The sequence below is a fragment of the Acartia tonsa genome, chromosome 5 (assembly GCF_053477335.1).
Source record: "Acartia tonsa isolate MP-2025a chromosome 5, ASM5347733v1, whole genome shotgun sequence".
NCBI lineage: Eukaryota > Metazoa > Arthropoda > Copepoda > Calanoida > Acartiidae > Acartia > Acartia tonsa.
Genome location: NC_137264.1, coordinates 20,548,388 through 20,563,738, shown reverse-complemented (window position 1 = coordinate 20,563,738; position 15,351 = coordinate 20,548,388). Strand labels below are relative to the sequence as shown.

The window sequence follows — 15,351 nt, the reverse complement described above, 5'->3', positions numbered from 1 at the left end:
AGGATTAAGCTAGAAAGGTGTTTAAGGTGTCTATAGAAAGCTCTTTGCATGTCCTAACAAAAACTCCCCAGGATATGGGTTCTATCTCCAAGATTTAGAGTACATATTCAAGATTTTGCATTTTCAAAATTCCTGTTGCATAAAATGTGTTGAAATATTATAGTTAGACCCCATATCATTTCGAGTTAATTGTCAGGCATGTAATTTTGCATCTTTAGACACCTTAACCACCCTTGTAGGTCAATCCTAGCCAATTTGAGACAAGAAAAAATGTATCAAAAACTGCTGTCAAAACTGGCAGGATTTTTAAAATAAAAATTTTTTTGGGAAAAAATCACTTTTTTCAAGAAATTCCAAGACCTGCGAATCAGAAATTGCCTCTAATTTATGTATAAAGCTTAAAAAAACCTTATCATATAATAAAAAGTATGATTTTTTAAAAAAATTTGCATGAAAAAAATTGATGTTTTTTTTTCGATTTTACCGACTTTTTTAAAATGGGGAAAATGTTGTCAAAAAATTGTCTGATCTGCATGCGACTAGTACCGTTAGAAAGCTAATGACCTCAGCTTTCTACTCATAGTTTAAAATGTTAAAAAAATATTTTAAGGGGGTGTTCCACCCCCCCAAAGTCAACTGACCGAAATAGCCCCACCGGTGGGGTTATTCCGGTATAGGCCAACCGCCGCCCTTTAAACCGATTTTTGACCGACTTCTAGTTGCGAGATCTTAATGGGACCAAGACAGGCTTCTTCGTTATTGCCATATCGTTCATTTGCACTCTTAAAAACCGGAAAAAGTTTTTGGGAAGTATGTTTTTTTTTTAAGTTGAAGCAAAAAATTGACCGGAATTACCCCGCACTACCCTATTTGATTTTTTATTTTAATTATCATAAAAAGAACATTCCTCTAAATGTACCAAAAAAACTCAAATGCTAATACTGCTTTTAATGTTCTTTGTTTCTACAAATGTGAATTTTTCTTTTCAGTATTTTAATAAGTTCTGAATCTTAAACAATTTTCTTTGTTGTTGTTTTTATTTATATCTTTCAACTAGTATACTCTTGTAATACATTCTTTCTAGCCCAAGATTTTAGTCATACTAAAAATGTGATATATTTACATATTGGAATATAATCATGTCCGCAAAAGTGTCATGTTTGCTACTAATGATTCCGCAAATATCACACTAGCAAATTTCATCACAATAGCAAGATTGGTATTTGTGTTGTTATATGTTAAATCTGATGTTTTTACATTTGCGGTTATGAAACTTTTGCGGACAGTGTTTATGGCGATAATGATATTGTACATCAAAGTTAAATACTAACACTGCCAAATTTTAATACTTAATGGAAGAATATTCTTTTAAGCAAATCAGTCATTATGATTTGAATGAATTTATTTGGAAGGGAGAGGGGAGGCGAGGTTGTATGAAACTAGTAATCATTGATCAAGGTTTAAGGTAAAAAGGAATCAATCATTTCAGTTAAAGTTAAATGGTTCACTATTAAATTAACAAATAAATTATGTTACTTACGAGAATTTTACAATAGCAATACCCTCCCCATCCTATCCCCTCATCCTTCTAAATAAAAAGTCTTACTTATACATTTTTCCACAATTTGTTTTTTGAAATGCACCTTTTTCTAAACCATTTCTTATCTTAAATAATGCAACCCAACTATGCTAAATCCTTACTTTCATTTATGCTCAATATTTAGCTTCTTCTTAACCTTATAGAAATTATTATTTATTTTATATATTTATTTTCTTGTTATGTTTAAAGCTACTCTTATCATTTATGTTTGTAGTCTGTAAACTTCAGTAATTAAAGCCCCCCACCCAAAAAATATCTGTTCAACTTTCGTCTTGCATGATGTTGTGTTTAATCTTAAGTTACTCTACAACTTGCGGAAAGTGTCTTTTAAGATGACTTTACTATTTTAATATGTCCTTTAGATGTTTACTGCGCTATTTTGCACTGTTAATTTCATCTTTGTTACTTGTTGAATGCTTTAAGAGCTTAAGCTAACATTTAGTTGTTATTGCAGATTAAAAATGCTAATATAGGTGCTAGGAAACAAAGAATGGCCACTCATTCTATTAAAACTAAGGTTAAAGATGGTCATAATTTAAAAATTACATTTATTACCGAAACATAAGCTCCGCAATAACCAGTGTATTTTCCTAGGAATATAAATCAAATTAGATGTTGAAAAGCTTAAAACAAGAAACCAGTTGAACGACTGCCGACAGATGTATTTGTATTTAAAGTATTGAGACTTATTTATCTTTTTAAATGATTATATTCTAAAAAGCAAAATTTTGATCATCTAAAAATTTAGTTCGACACATTACAAACGTCGTATCGACCGTTTGTCGACGACGGTGGACAAGATAGCGACGAAGATGATGATGATTCTGCGCCACCTAACTTTACCACAGGAATATATTGCTTTATTGCTGCGCCACTAGTCTTGGTTTATATAGAAGGTGCAACTTTCTACCTAAAGTTATAGGAATTATTAATCCAAAAAGAATATATTGTCTTTTTTTTTAATAGTTACGGCTATTTTTTTTTTATGATAAATAATAGCTATTTAAAATGCAATAAATGTTTTTGCAGGGAAATGTTTTGCTTCTAAATCTTTTAGTGGAGTTGGTAAATTTTTAAAGAGAATTTGTCCTTAAAATAAATAACTCATTTTTCACATTTGACATAAAAGATTACACCTTGCAAAATTAGCAATAAATATAAAAAAATAGGAACTCTAGCGTTCAACAATGCAGGTCCTGGCTCCACCCTATCCCGCCAGCAGCCTGGAGGTCCAGGTGGAGGCCCCCCTGGGGGCACGGGGGATGGAGAAACCCCGTATGCACATGATCCAGGCATCACATTTGATTAAGGAATTTTTATACTTTTTGTAGTGTAGCTAGAATATACATGGTAACATAGAGTTTGTTCGTCACTGTATTTGTAGTCCCCAAAAGTCATGTACTAAAACGGTAAATTACATTATGTATTGCTAAAAATATCTGCCATTACTTGATTAATTGTAATTTTATCATTCCACTAAATGCCAAATTTTTAGTTTATTGTTTTATTTTCATGATACTTTTTTATTTTGAACTTCAGGAAGGGAGGGGTCATTTGACCATAAATTACACTGTGCAAAAGTTTTCTAACCAAGTTATCTTATTCGCTTCTCAAAAACTTAGAGTACAGTAAAAACTCTGCAACCAAAAAATCATTAGGGGATGTAAACAAAAATAAGGTCCATTTTCTTATCTCAAGTTCCATAATTCTAATGTGAGGATGTTAACAGGGGTGATGATTCACATGGTAGCGGAAGCTGGAAAGTCTAAATGGAGCCATATTGATGATTTAGACAGCTTTTTCACAAAAGTGTATGAATATCATCAAAAACATGGATTTACTGTTATGATGCTTCAGGTATAGATAGATAATAAGATAGTTTATACAGATAGCTATGAGGTCAGATATATAAAACAATCAGATAGAATTTAAGTAGGAAAGGATAGTCATATGAAAAATATCAAGAAAAATATGGATTTACTTTTTAAATGCTTCATTAATACAAATAGCTAACAAAACAGTCAAAAAAATATTAAATTGAACATAGGTTCTTTCCTTTTATTGATATTTTATTACTTTTATAAACATAATTTGATATAATGATTGACACTTCTTTAATAGCCTGAGTACATAACTAATATATATGTTTTATACTGTCCAATTAATAGTTTTTAAAAAGATAAGTAGAAAACAGATAATATAAAAATATTTTTTTTCCAGGAAATTCTTGAGTTGGTTCAGTTTATCTTTATGATTGTGTTCACAGTTTTTATGGCAGAATGTATAAATTATCAACTATTATTCAATAATCTTCCCAGAAAGGTTAGTTCAATTACTTATGTTTAGATGCAAACCTGACATATTACTAATCTGTCTTTAAGTCACTTAAAAATGAGCCCAGATAGCTTCTATAAATAGCTACGTTTTAATGAGACAAAGTCATTTCCTCTTATATGTTGCTGACTGACATACGACAGAACATTTGGATTCTAGCTATTTATGTCTTTTAAGGATGAAGGGAAACTGTATATATCAGATGTGATAGAATCCAAGAGCTTTAATGATTTTAGTCCGTTGACAAAGTGTTTTGTTCTTATTTCTGCTCTGTTTTGGGTCACTAGAGCTATAGGTAAGCTTTCCTTTATGTTTTTTCTTGTCCTTGTTGGAATTTCTTTGAATTTCTTTATTAGGCTGTATGCTAATTTTTTGCCTCATAATATGTGTTAATATTTCTGTCTTGGGTTATTAAATCAAGTAAGATCAGTCAATGTATCATAGGACATTGGGCTGCTATTTATTAAACTATTCCCCAATGTTTTATAATATCGTTTACTTGTTCGTTGTCTTAACATCTGTTGGGGCTTTTATTGAAATTTGAATGTTTGTTTCATTAAGTTAAGTATCAAAACGTTTCAGCCACTAATTGTAATCTACAGAAGGGGTAATTGTTTGTATCATTATTGGGGATGTACATTAATTTATCGGCCATTGTCTTATCCCTTTAGATCCCTAATCAATTAACCTCTTGATGGAAGTCCTGTCTATGTAAGAGATAATGAAATATGCCTGTTAAGTGACATGACTTATTGCTTATTCATCCAATTTATGCACAGTAACGTTACCATATAATTCGTGAATTTTCTTTCGTCCGTCCGTCACCTCGCAGTTACTAGTAATATACACAGTAGGCTTGAACGCCATGTGATAAAGGGCGTTCAAAAAATATCTTTCCTATTGCAGTTGTGATGTACCATGTGTTCCAATTTTGGGACATCAAGTGTTTCTACAATACTGCACTGCGGATATCTGACAGCGACCTGGAGTCTGTTTCCTGGTGGGACGTACAACAACGCCTGCTGGCTGCCCAAACTGAACACATGATGTGTATTCATAAGGAAAGAATCAGCTTGTAAATAACTTTTCCTTCCTACTTTTTTCGTATTGGTGGTAATGGATTTTGTCTTACCTATTTTTATAGCAATACTTACTTGAACACCTACCTAATATATGATTTGTTAATGTTATTATGAATAAATAAGCTAATTCTTTCGTTGAAATCATAGGAAGTGTTAACCGAACTAGATATACACCACAGAATATTAAGATTTGAAAACTACATGGTATCTATGATAAACAAATCATTGTTGCCTTTAAGGTAAGAGAATCATGATTTTCATTTGTATGAAAACATTTAAACTTTTTGTGTGTGTAGAAAACGTTAAAAATTATACAAGTAACAGTATATTCATAGCTTGATTTGATGACAAGAGAGAGTTTATCTACTAGGAGGTTCCTAAATTTACTAAAAACTTGACTTTACGCTATCTCAAAGTAGATCGCAACTCCTCTTTAAATTGTATTATCTTATTCATAATACTATTATTCTTATTTTTCATGCAATTTCAAGTAACTGAAACTAAGAAAAGTTCTCTATATTATTTTAGTTGTTGTATTAAATAGCTTAACGATATACAAAATTTAGGTTCAGTATTCCATTGTTGGGTGACTATGTGTTTCTAAGTACAGGGCTGAAATTCAACCTGGAGAGTATCATGTTCAAATCCCCCTGGGCACCTTTTAACCAGTGGCACCTTAGAGATGAATACAAACGGGTGGCCAAACGTAAGGTAGGATAATGTTAATCCTCCTAAATTTTTCTCGAATGGGTTTACTGACAACATTTGTCCGCGATTACAAATGTAAAAATCATAGATTTAATTCCTTTTCTTTAAACTTTTGATTATTATTTATGTTTCTGTGAAATTTTTTTTATTTCTAACACTTTTTTTTGAATAAATTAAGGTAAATTTTTGGGTGTGGCTATGAAAAAGTTCAAATTTCATTTTTCTGGAACTAAGCTTTTGTTTTAGGAATTAGCTGACACCCTGCAAAACCGAATCCTAATACTGGGTTGTATAAACCTGGCACTTATGCCTGTTATCCTTATCTGGCAGATTCTCTACAGCTTTTTCAACTATGCAGAGGTCATCAAACGGGAACCAGGAACGATACTTAAAAAATATATATTTTTAATCAAAGTTGTCATTTGTTCTCATGTACTGGAAAAATTTACTCCTTTAAGAAAGGTGCGAGATTTCATGTCCTGTAATCTGATATATATTATTCGATTTAGATTTCTATTATTTTACATATTGGGTATGTTATTTTAGTTAACTATTGAAAACTTTATATTTTTTTAAAGCTGATGAGGTTTTAAGTATCGATTAATAGGAAGTCTGGGTGTTCGTAAATGGGGTCTGTATGGCAGATATTATCTCAGACACTTGAACGAGCTTGATCATGAATTGTCTGCCAGACTTTCAAGGTACAATTTTTGTGTTAACATGTTGAATTATCCTGTTATAACTGAATTCTTAACTTATTTCTTTTTAGTTTGGTCGTCTAATCATTAAGCTTTTCTAACGTGATTTTAGTAGTTGAATTTTTTTTCTTGTAAGAATATTAGACTTTAGCTTAACATTATTGTTTTTTATCTGATTTTCATGATTATTTTTACTATACTCTTACACTCCTGGAGCGTTTTTGTTCGAAAGACAAAAAAGACGTTTTGCTAAAACAATTACAATTTATTATGATTAAATATATGCAAGTTTTCATAAAGTTTTCTTTGTTTATCCTTCAGAGCGTACAAACCAGCTAGTTATTACATGGACATCTTTGTGTCTCCACTGGCCACTGTGCTGGCCAAATTCATCGCCTTCCTGGCCGGCAGTGTTCTGGCCGTCCTCATCCTGTTGTCTGTCTGGGACGAGGATGTCCTGAATGTGGATCATGTTCTGACGCTGATAACGGTTCTGGGTGCGGCGGTCGCCGGTGCAAGGTGAGATTGATTGACTTTAAACTCCAGAGAAATTTTTTTTGGATCGCGGAAAAAAATAATGAGAAGAAAGAATTATAGACAAAAAATGTATTCATGTTTAGTTCTATTCTTAAATAATAGACATAGATTAATCGATTTATGGATGAGAGAGAGAGATCGATCGACAAATAAAAGCAAAAGCCGACAGATTAACAATTACATATGCAAGGCCCAGATAAAACGACAATTTGAAAGATAAATAGAATTGTAGAGGCAACAAATAAATGCAATTTGACTAATGGGTTGACAAAGGATTGATCATATGAAAAACAGACATAAACATTAAACAATTATTAAAAGTTTTTTGTTTTTCAGGGTGTTTATACCCGACGAAAATTTAGTTTTCAGTCCAGAAAAGTCATTAACACAGGTTAGTGTAACCATTTATTAATAAAAATAAGCACATTACCTTTTTCTAAAATCATTATAATTCACGCTAAATAATATCCGTGGTTGGCCTGGTAACATACCCCCCCCCCCCCCCACTTAAAAAAATCCACAGCTTTTGCGCAACACTTATCATTACACAATTAATTGATGGGTTTAAATCTCAGCCCAAATAATGTAATAACTAAAGTTACTGTTTGATTCACGATGACATTAATACTAATATTAGGGAGAGAGAATAAATCGTATCGCAACAGGCGCAACACAACATTTATACAGATAGGACTTTCAAACAAATGTCGTTTTTTTAAAGGGTTGTTTGTCTGCAATAGTTGAGATGTAACCATCCCTTTAAAGTATTGTCAGATAACATCCCATATATTTTCGAAATAGTAAATAAACAAAGCACTTTTGTTTCAGGTGATATCCCACATCCACTACTTCCCAGTAGAATGGCAGGGACAGGCACACACGTATCCTGTGATGACAGAGTTAGGACTTCTCTTTCCATACACAGCAATATACTTGCTAGAGGAGCTGCTCAGTCCCATCATCACTCCTGTTATACTCATATTTCATCTCAGATTTAAAGCTCAGGTGAAGAATCTTTTCTAGCATAGCTGCCCTATAACTATAGGATTTCAATAAGTATAACTTTTAAATTTCCCGTATTTTACTCATATTTACTTTTAATACGTATTCCTAGGGTTTAGCATTCTAAAGTTCATGCTAAGTTCATGCTTTCAGTCGTACTTTGTAGAACTTTTTGATCCTGTAATCATGTCAAATATAAAACGCTGATATACATAGAATCTAAATTAATTCAAAATAGTCAACTAACTCATTTTCTTACTTTTTTACTTTTGATTGCATTTTGAAGTAATTTTCACCTTCTAAAAAGATTTTTTTCTTTAGGAAATAGTGGATTTTTTCCGTAACTTTACCGTGGACGTTGTTGGGGTAGGGGACGTGTGCAGCTTCGCTCAAATGGACGTACGTCGTCACGGCCATCCTGGCTGGCATACTGAGGACCAGGCAAGGTCTGGACCAGAAACTGCAGTACCGCTGGCTAAAACTAACCACTATACACAAGTAAGCACAACCTTTTCTTGACACTTATCCATTTAAAAAAAAATGAAATAATACAATTTTATTTTTTAGGCTTATTGTTAAGTATTAAAAAAAACTTACAAGAGAAATATTAATAGAAATTATAAATAAAAAAAAAACTTTTATTGGGTGGACCTATCTCAAATGGTCGATATTTAGATTTTGTAAATTACACGATAAACAATTAGATCGAATAAAGATATAACCAGTGGCGAAAAGTGAGGTAAAAATATTTTTTTTTTAAGGCTGAGGATGGTAAAACAGAAATGTCATTAGTTCACTTTACTATCACCAATCCAGGCTGGAAGCCTAGCTTAGACAGCGAAAAATATCTTACAGGTAAACAATGTTTCTTTAAAAAGTGACTGTTTTATAAGTTACTAGCGGCTTCGCCCCTAGCCTCTAGGGGCTTTGCCCCAAGAGGTTATAAAAAAAATTAAGGTGAAATTCGTAAAAGGACCAAGGAAATCTCTTTAAAAAAAAAAAAAAAAAAAAAAAAAAAAATGGGGGGGAGGATTTTTTTGTTTTTGGGGGGGTTGGGGTTGTCCCACCCCCCAAGAAAATATCTTAAAACCACCACAGGACCAGTAGGTATATTTCCTGAAGAGTAGAGCCCATTCGGTTCAGTGGTTACCGAGATCTTAAGCTTCAGACGGACAGACAGACGGACAGACAGACAGACAGACAGACGGACAGACATCGTTCTACTTTGTATTATAGATAGCAGTAACTATTAAAGTTGACTTTATGGTCTTTCTGCGGGGGTTTATTCTTTTATTATGAATTGAGAGGCATAAGTTTTCAATGATAATAATTTAGGCCTGAAGCAAATCGCTGAACGGGACGTAGCAGAATTATCTACCGTTGCAGAGCATGACAGTTTGACAAACCCACTGTATGCAAGCATAACTGCTCTGTCAAACATGGGGGGAAGTTATAGGGATGTTGCACTTCGTGTTTTGGAGTCAGCCGCCATTGCTAGTCAACACCATCCTTCGCCGCCGCCTCTCAACAATGCACCCTCCCCACCACCACACAGCGTTCCCTCGCCCCCACCGGCTGTGCTTGATGGAGGCATGTCCCCGCCTCCTACTTTAGAGTGTACACAATCACCGCATCATGAAGCAGGCTCTTCAAAAAATAAGGTGATTTTTAATTTTGATCCTTTTCAAGTTTGCCTTTCTTTGTAAGTAAAATTAATGCTGTTATTTTATTTTTTTCTGACATTTAATATAAATTATTTTTTTTTCTTCTCGTTCATTAGATTTATTTTCTTTTAGACTGACCGACGACAATCAGAAGGGGGCAGTGGCGTAGCTAGTCAAATATTACGCGGAGGTGGTGTTATCCCCAACCAGCCCATGAATAGAATGCCTGGCGGCATGGTAGCCAGCCGGATGGCAGCTGGACCTTTCCGCCAACAACAGCCAAATTACATGGCAAGTACTACAAATAGTCTTTTCTCTGATTCAAGAATGTTTTCACCAACGCCTTCCCTCATGCAAAGTCGCATGGCCAACCAACCGGCCGCCTCACTGCTCAATTCTGGCCTGCCCCCGCCCACTTCGTACCACACGGAGCTGGCGACCATCGGCGGGCTGGGAAATGCTGGCTTGATGGGCGAATTCGCGGCTGCGGATATGAGTATGTCTGCGCTGTACTTGCATAATGTTCAACATAGAAATAATCTGCGGAGACCATCTGTAGGTAAGATACATTTTTTGTATTGAATAAAAAGAAAAGTAGTGTCTGTCTTTATATATTGAAGTATGTCATTAACTATTAATACATAAACTAATCCAGAGTTGAATTCTTAAAAAAAATTTTGGGCTCTTTGCCTCACTAACATAGTGAGGCAGTGAGCCAAAAAGTTTTTAAGAATTCACCTAAGATTGCTTTTTATAAAAAAAAAGATAGGGCAAAAATAAAATAATGGTGATATTTCAATCTTCAAAATTACTTCCTACTGTAAAAAAAAACCAGTTTTTATTTCCTTGTTGGTTTTATTTGGAGGAAAACTCTTCCTCCCACGTATGGAGGGGAATGGGGATATGGGACTTTAAATACATTAGTACGCAAAGATTTTTAACCATGTTATCTTAATCGTTGGCTCAAAAGCTTGGGATACCTTTATTGAATTTTTATATTTTTACTAACGTTTTTTGTCATATTCCCCTGCATTTTTCTGATTTAAAAGTGGCATTTGTTAACTTAATGTTGTTTAGGTACTGCTTCACGGTACAATTTCCAGTGGGACAATGGAGGCAGGTCATCAGGTGTGCCAGGTGATACTGGCAGGACAGGGATGCCAGATGCTGGTAGGACTGCAGGATCAGGGCTGCCAGATGTTAGGTTTTCAGCGCAAAGAAATGCAACTGGAGTGGTAGATGAAAATGAACCTTTGATAAGGTAAGATCTTTTTTACGTTCCTAGGATACTCCGTTAGAAATTTTAAACATTACAGTTGGGCCGTTCAAATATTTTAAGTCACAAAATCACATAAATTACCAACTACTAATAAATGTAAACACTTTTAGGGGTTTGAATTCCTGATCAAGTTCGATGGAAAATTTAATAAATTTTGAGGTAAAATCCAGTAGTGTACATGCGAAGCTATATGCAAGTGATATTTTCAGTAATATTTTTCTTGTAAATAAAACAAAAGAAGACTGGCTCTAAAAATACTTATATTTTACCTACTAAAATTAATTTCTAAGAATGCCATGTCTTTTATTAATATTTTATAAAATATGTGCCGAGCTAAACTCAAATTATTGAAGAATATTTTTTTTTATCAATCTCCAAAATTATTGTCAAATCAAAAATCCGTAAATATTTATATATATTTTTTTCTGATTTTTTAAAACAAATATATATTATGTATTTTGATCAAATGAAAATTGAAGCTTGATATATTAGCCATGAAATTCAAGAAATTATTAGTTCTTTCAATATTTACACAAAAGGCTTTTATAATAAAAGATAATTAAAGATATAAATTTTACTGTTAGTTAAAGATAGATATTTTACTCTTAGTCCTATGATAAATATTTGTGGCCTCCTTAATATTATGTATATTCTGTAGATTATTAAAATTATTCATACTGTACACATTTGGTAAAAATTTTAAGTGTTAAAGATGTTAGGTGGTATGAGGTAGTTAGAGGGGGGGGGGGGAAGTCATATATAATTTTGTGTCAAAATTAATTTTCACACTTGGTTAGAATACCCTATACCAGGGAGGGAAAGGACATTGCATCGAAAATCATGTTTGTCCTCAATTTTTTAAATACACTTTCTTCATTTATTGTTTAACTGGTACCTAATATACGTAACATGTGTCCAAACTTCTTAAAAATTTTCAATCTATAGAAAAGGTAACTTTGTTAACATACAATATACTAAGTTCATACATCAAATTATCCTCCATTGTCCTCTACCTTAAGATCTCTATATATATAGAATAAAAAAGGGATATTAACACTTAACATTTTTCCCAAATTATAATATCATACATTCAGCTGACAATTATCAAAACTTACAAAACTTTATAAAACTGATCATTATTATTTTGACTATTTTATTGGTTTATTTGTAAAATGTAAAAGATGATAAATACTGCAACTTTTATTTAGAATATTTAACATCTTTTTGAGCACAAATAGAAAATAAACCCATGAAATAATGAATGTAAAATTCTAATCAGTCCTGAATTTACAGAATTTCAAAATGCGCGAAGAGCTACTCTTGTGTATATTATTACTGTGTGGCTGTTGCGCTTTCACTCTCACAGGGAGGTCAACATTTTTACGACAAGCAAAAGTTATGAGATGTTATTTTAACAAAATTCTCTTAAAATTTAATTTTACTAAAGAAGAAATTATATGCCCTTTAAAAAATGTCAACTAAAAAAGTTGATAAAAATACGACAATTGTAATTTTGCTGTTTGTATAAATGACCTCAACATACAGTGTACGAACCGTACGAGAGACAAACAAATGTTTACACAGATGGAAAACAAACAGTTGAACTTACTATCGAAAATTTGAGCTATAGGTTAGTTATTATTATTTTTTTCTTAAGTGTCCGTTTTTTAGAGTGTGATTTATGACCTATCATTTCTTAAATTAGCCTATAAACCGCCCAAGGACAAATACTAAGCATCCCTGAAAATAGTGGATCAAAATGTTTAGCCATTAACGATATCTCATAGGGCAGATTTGCATATATTTACATACACATTTGTTACTCGGTAGTTGAGGAAATTCATGATTTATGACGCGTATTTTTATCCTTAAGTCCCCCCCCCTCATGAACTTACAACTCTAAGCAGATGAAAGACTTAGGAAAATTACGGCTAAAATATTTAGGGATGACGAGAGCGAAGAATATTTTGAACAAGAAATTGCAGAAACCAACAAGGATAATGGTATTCAAAAACTAGAAGAAAACCAGAATAGCTTCGCCTATAGCATTGAGGAAGAAACAGAGCTTAATACAGATGATGAGATCGAGGTACAATCTTTTGATCAACAATTATAGGAACGCATTATTTTCACACTAGCGTCTACGCTGCTAGAGGCCTCTAGGGGCACTTGAGGTGGGGGGGGGGGGTAAGTTTGGACCCTTCACTTTTCATTTTAGTTTAAGAAATAATAATTATAAAAAATTGGAGCTGGTTTTTTTTCCAGATGCGATTCCCATAATAAACACACACATACATCCTTTTAAATAATGATAAAAGGAAATTATCACACAAAACAAAATTAAACTATTTAATGTACATTATAGGTAGATCCCTTGAATCAAATATTCAGAAAAGCGGCTCTAGATATTCCTGATCCCCCCAGCCACAAGGAGACAGCAAAGTAAGCTTTTGTCTATTCTATTGTTATTGCACAAACAAGAACTTATGCCTACTATCGGCGCTTAAGCCATTAGACTCCCTAGGGTGATGCAACTCTAGCTGGGACTCACCCAAGTAACCTTATAAATATTGTAGCAACTATACTACAAATTATCTCTTGTTCCATATGCAATTTTTTTCTGTTGACATTTATACTTACTAGATCATCATATTATCGAAATCATCATAGCTGCCAGTGCATATTATTAGAATTTTAAAAAATAACTGTTATATTCACCTCTCTTTACAATTACCATAAAAAACTCTTAATTTTTTCTTACTTTTGACTTCATTGGAACTTTGAAACACTGTACGGAAGTGAATCATACAACGAAAAAAAATTAAATAACACGAGTGTTTTCTTTAGGATGTCAAGATATCTCTGCCATTACTCTGATTACTTGGCTATGGCCACTATTTCTACAAGAGGTCAGTGTTTTTACACTTAAATATTTTTTTTAGTATCCTATAATATAAAGCAGTAAGTTTTTTTGTTCGAATGGGTTGTACTTTTTAGGGAAGCCTTCTAATTATCTTCTGATGGTTTTGTGCTATTTTCCTGAGGCTAGGAGCGATGCAACTAGTAAAGATATAATTCATTGTATCATATAAACTTTCTAATATACAATTACACAGTTTCACAAGGGTTGGCAATCCGCCCAAAATTTGGCCCGGATTTGAAATGCAGATTCAAAAATTTGGCGGATTTTAGATTCGGATTGTCAACCCTAATTTTCACTCATATTTCCTTTGAATGATAAATTCCTGTCTATTTTGTACATTTCTTAGCATACACTCGACAAAGAGCTATATTATATTAACTGAATTGGAATATAACATATATTTAGAAAGATTTGCTATTGCGTTTCTGAGATATTTAGAATTACATTTTCATCTGAAATGATTTATTATTGATGCGCTACATTTGGACCAAAATTTTGTTGTTTAGGATCTCTAACCGGAACACCATTCGCCAGTATCTTCAGCTATGCGGATGGTACTATGGATAAATCTACAGGTGAGCTTTTTATTGGTTAAAGTATTATTTGATCTTTGTACAAATTTCATGATTACAGGGATAGGTTGATAACACTAAATCTCTATTGATTTCTCCCTCCAAATATTAATTTATTTATTGGTTGATTTTGTGTCTAGTAAAGATATGTGGCACATTAAGCAAACGTACAATAAACCTCTTACTTTTCATCCAGTCAAAATATTGTACGTGTTTTTAGGTGTTCCCTATTTCTACTTGACTAACATGGATATGTCCACCCACGACCTCCAGAAAAATCCAAAAGCCTCCGTAACAATTTCTCTTGCTCAGGTAATAGATTATTTTGGAGCGGGGTTACTCTATAATTATATCCGTAATGTATCCTTATATCCGTATTGCCGTTCATAAAAGTATTTGAAATTAAATGTAGTAGGTGTTCATCTATTTGTGTATTTAAAAGAAATTATTTTTATCAACGGGAATTGATAATTGATTACGAGGCCCTAACTGTTAAATTTTCAGAGCGGGTATTGCTTGGCCCACGATTTGGATCCCGAGGACCCTCGTTGCGCTCATGTTATTTTAGCTGGTGATGTGCTTAAGGTTGACAACAATTCTACTGAAGAAGAGTTTGCAAAAGAGGTGAGAATATATTAGTTTAATTATCAAAATTTCCAGGGTTTGCATTTAACTCTATTTTCCCTTTATTTTTTGAATTATGAATAAAGGCCTTCTTTGATTCTGTTTTCTGAAAAATATAATTTTTAGGCTTTGTTCACCCGTCACCCTGCAATGACCGACTGGCCTGTGGACCATGGCTGGTATTTTGCCAAGTTGAACATAACTAACGTCATACTGTTGGATTTCTTCGGTGGTGCCATTGATGTCCCCCTCCAGGAGTACTTTGATGTTGCCCTGTAGCCGCCGGGATAAGATTTGAGTGACGAAACAAGGCTTTTCACACTACGGT

At 33.2% G+C, this 15,351-nt stretch overlaps 2 protein-coding genes across 3 annotated transcripts; both read left to right on the top strand.

Moving 5' to 3' along the window:
- Nucleotides 1–527: 527 nt before the first annotated feature.
- Atg9 (autophagy-related protein 9) lies at nt 528–12,199 on the top strand. 2 transcript variants are annotated; one of them, XR_013879619.1, is made up of 21 exons: nt 528–2,117; nt 2,349–2,451; nt 2,773–2,892; nt 3,330–3,457; nt 3,821–3,922; nt 4,112–4,229; nt 4,841–4,998; nt 5,167–5,255; nt 5,583–5,727; nt 5,971–6,106; nt 6,335–6,425; nt 6,744–6,941; nt 7,296–7,350; nt 7,788–7,964; nt 8,283–8,459; nt 8,723–8,816; nt 9,297–9,622; nt 9,758–10,184; nt 10,703–10,886; nt 11,015–11,594; nt 11,999–12,199. XR_013879619.1 is itself a non-coding variant. In XM_080160775.1 (21 exons), the coding sequence occupies exons 2-21, from the start codon at nt 2,091–2,093 to the stop codon at nt 11,028–11,030; spliced, it is 2,871 nt and encodes a 956-aa protein (XP_080016901.1). In that variant the 5' UTR covers nt 528–1,153; nt 1,287–2,090; the 3' UTR covers nt 11,031–12,199. The 2 variants fall into 2 exon arrangements, 1 of the variants encoding a protein (XP_080016901.1); XM_080160775.1 differs by having other exon boundaries at nt 528–1,153; nt 1,287–2,117; nt 11,015–12,199.
- CREG (Cellular Repressor of E1A-stimulated Genes) lies at nt 12,188–15,349 on the top strand. The gene is made up of 9 exons (XM_080160795.1): nt 12,188–12,270; nt 12,450–12,534; nt 12,849–12,993; nt 13,270–13,346; nt 13,752–13,813; nt 14,334–14,402; nt 14,620–14,711; nt 14,904–15,023; nt 15,150–15,349. The coding sequence occupies exons 1-9, from the start codon at nt 12,207–12,209 to the stop codon at nt 15,300–15,302; spliced, it is 867 nt and encodes a 288-aa protein (XP_080016921.1). The 5' UTR covers nt 12,188–12,206; the 3' UTR covers nt 15,303–15,349.
- Nucleotides 15,350–15,351: the final 2 nt, after the last annotated feature.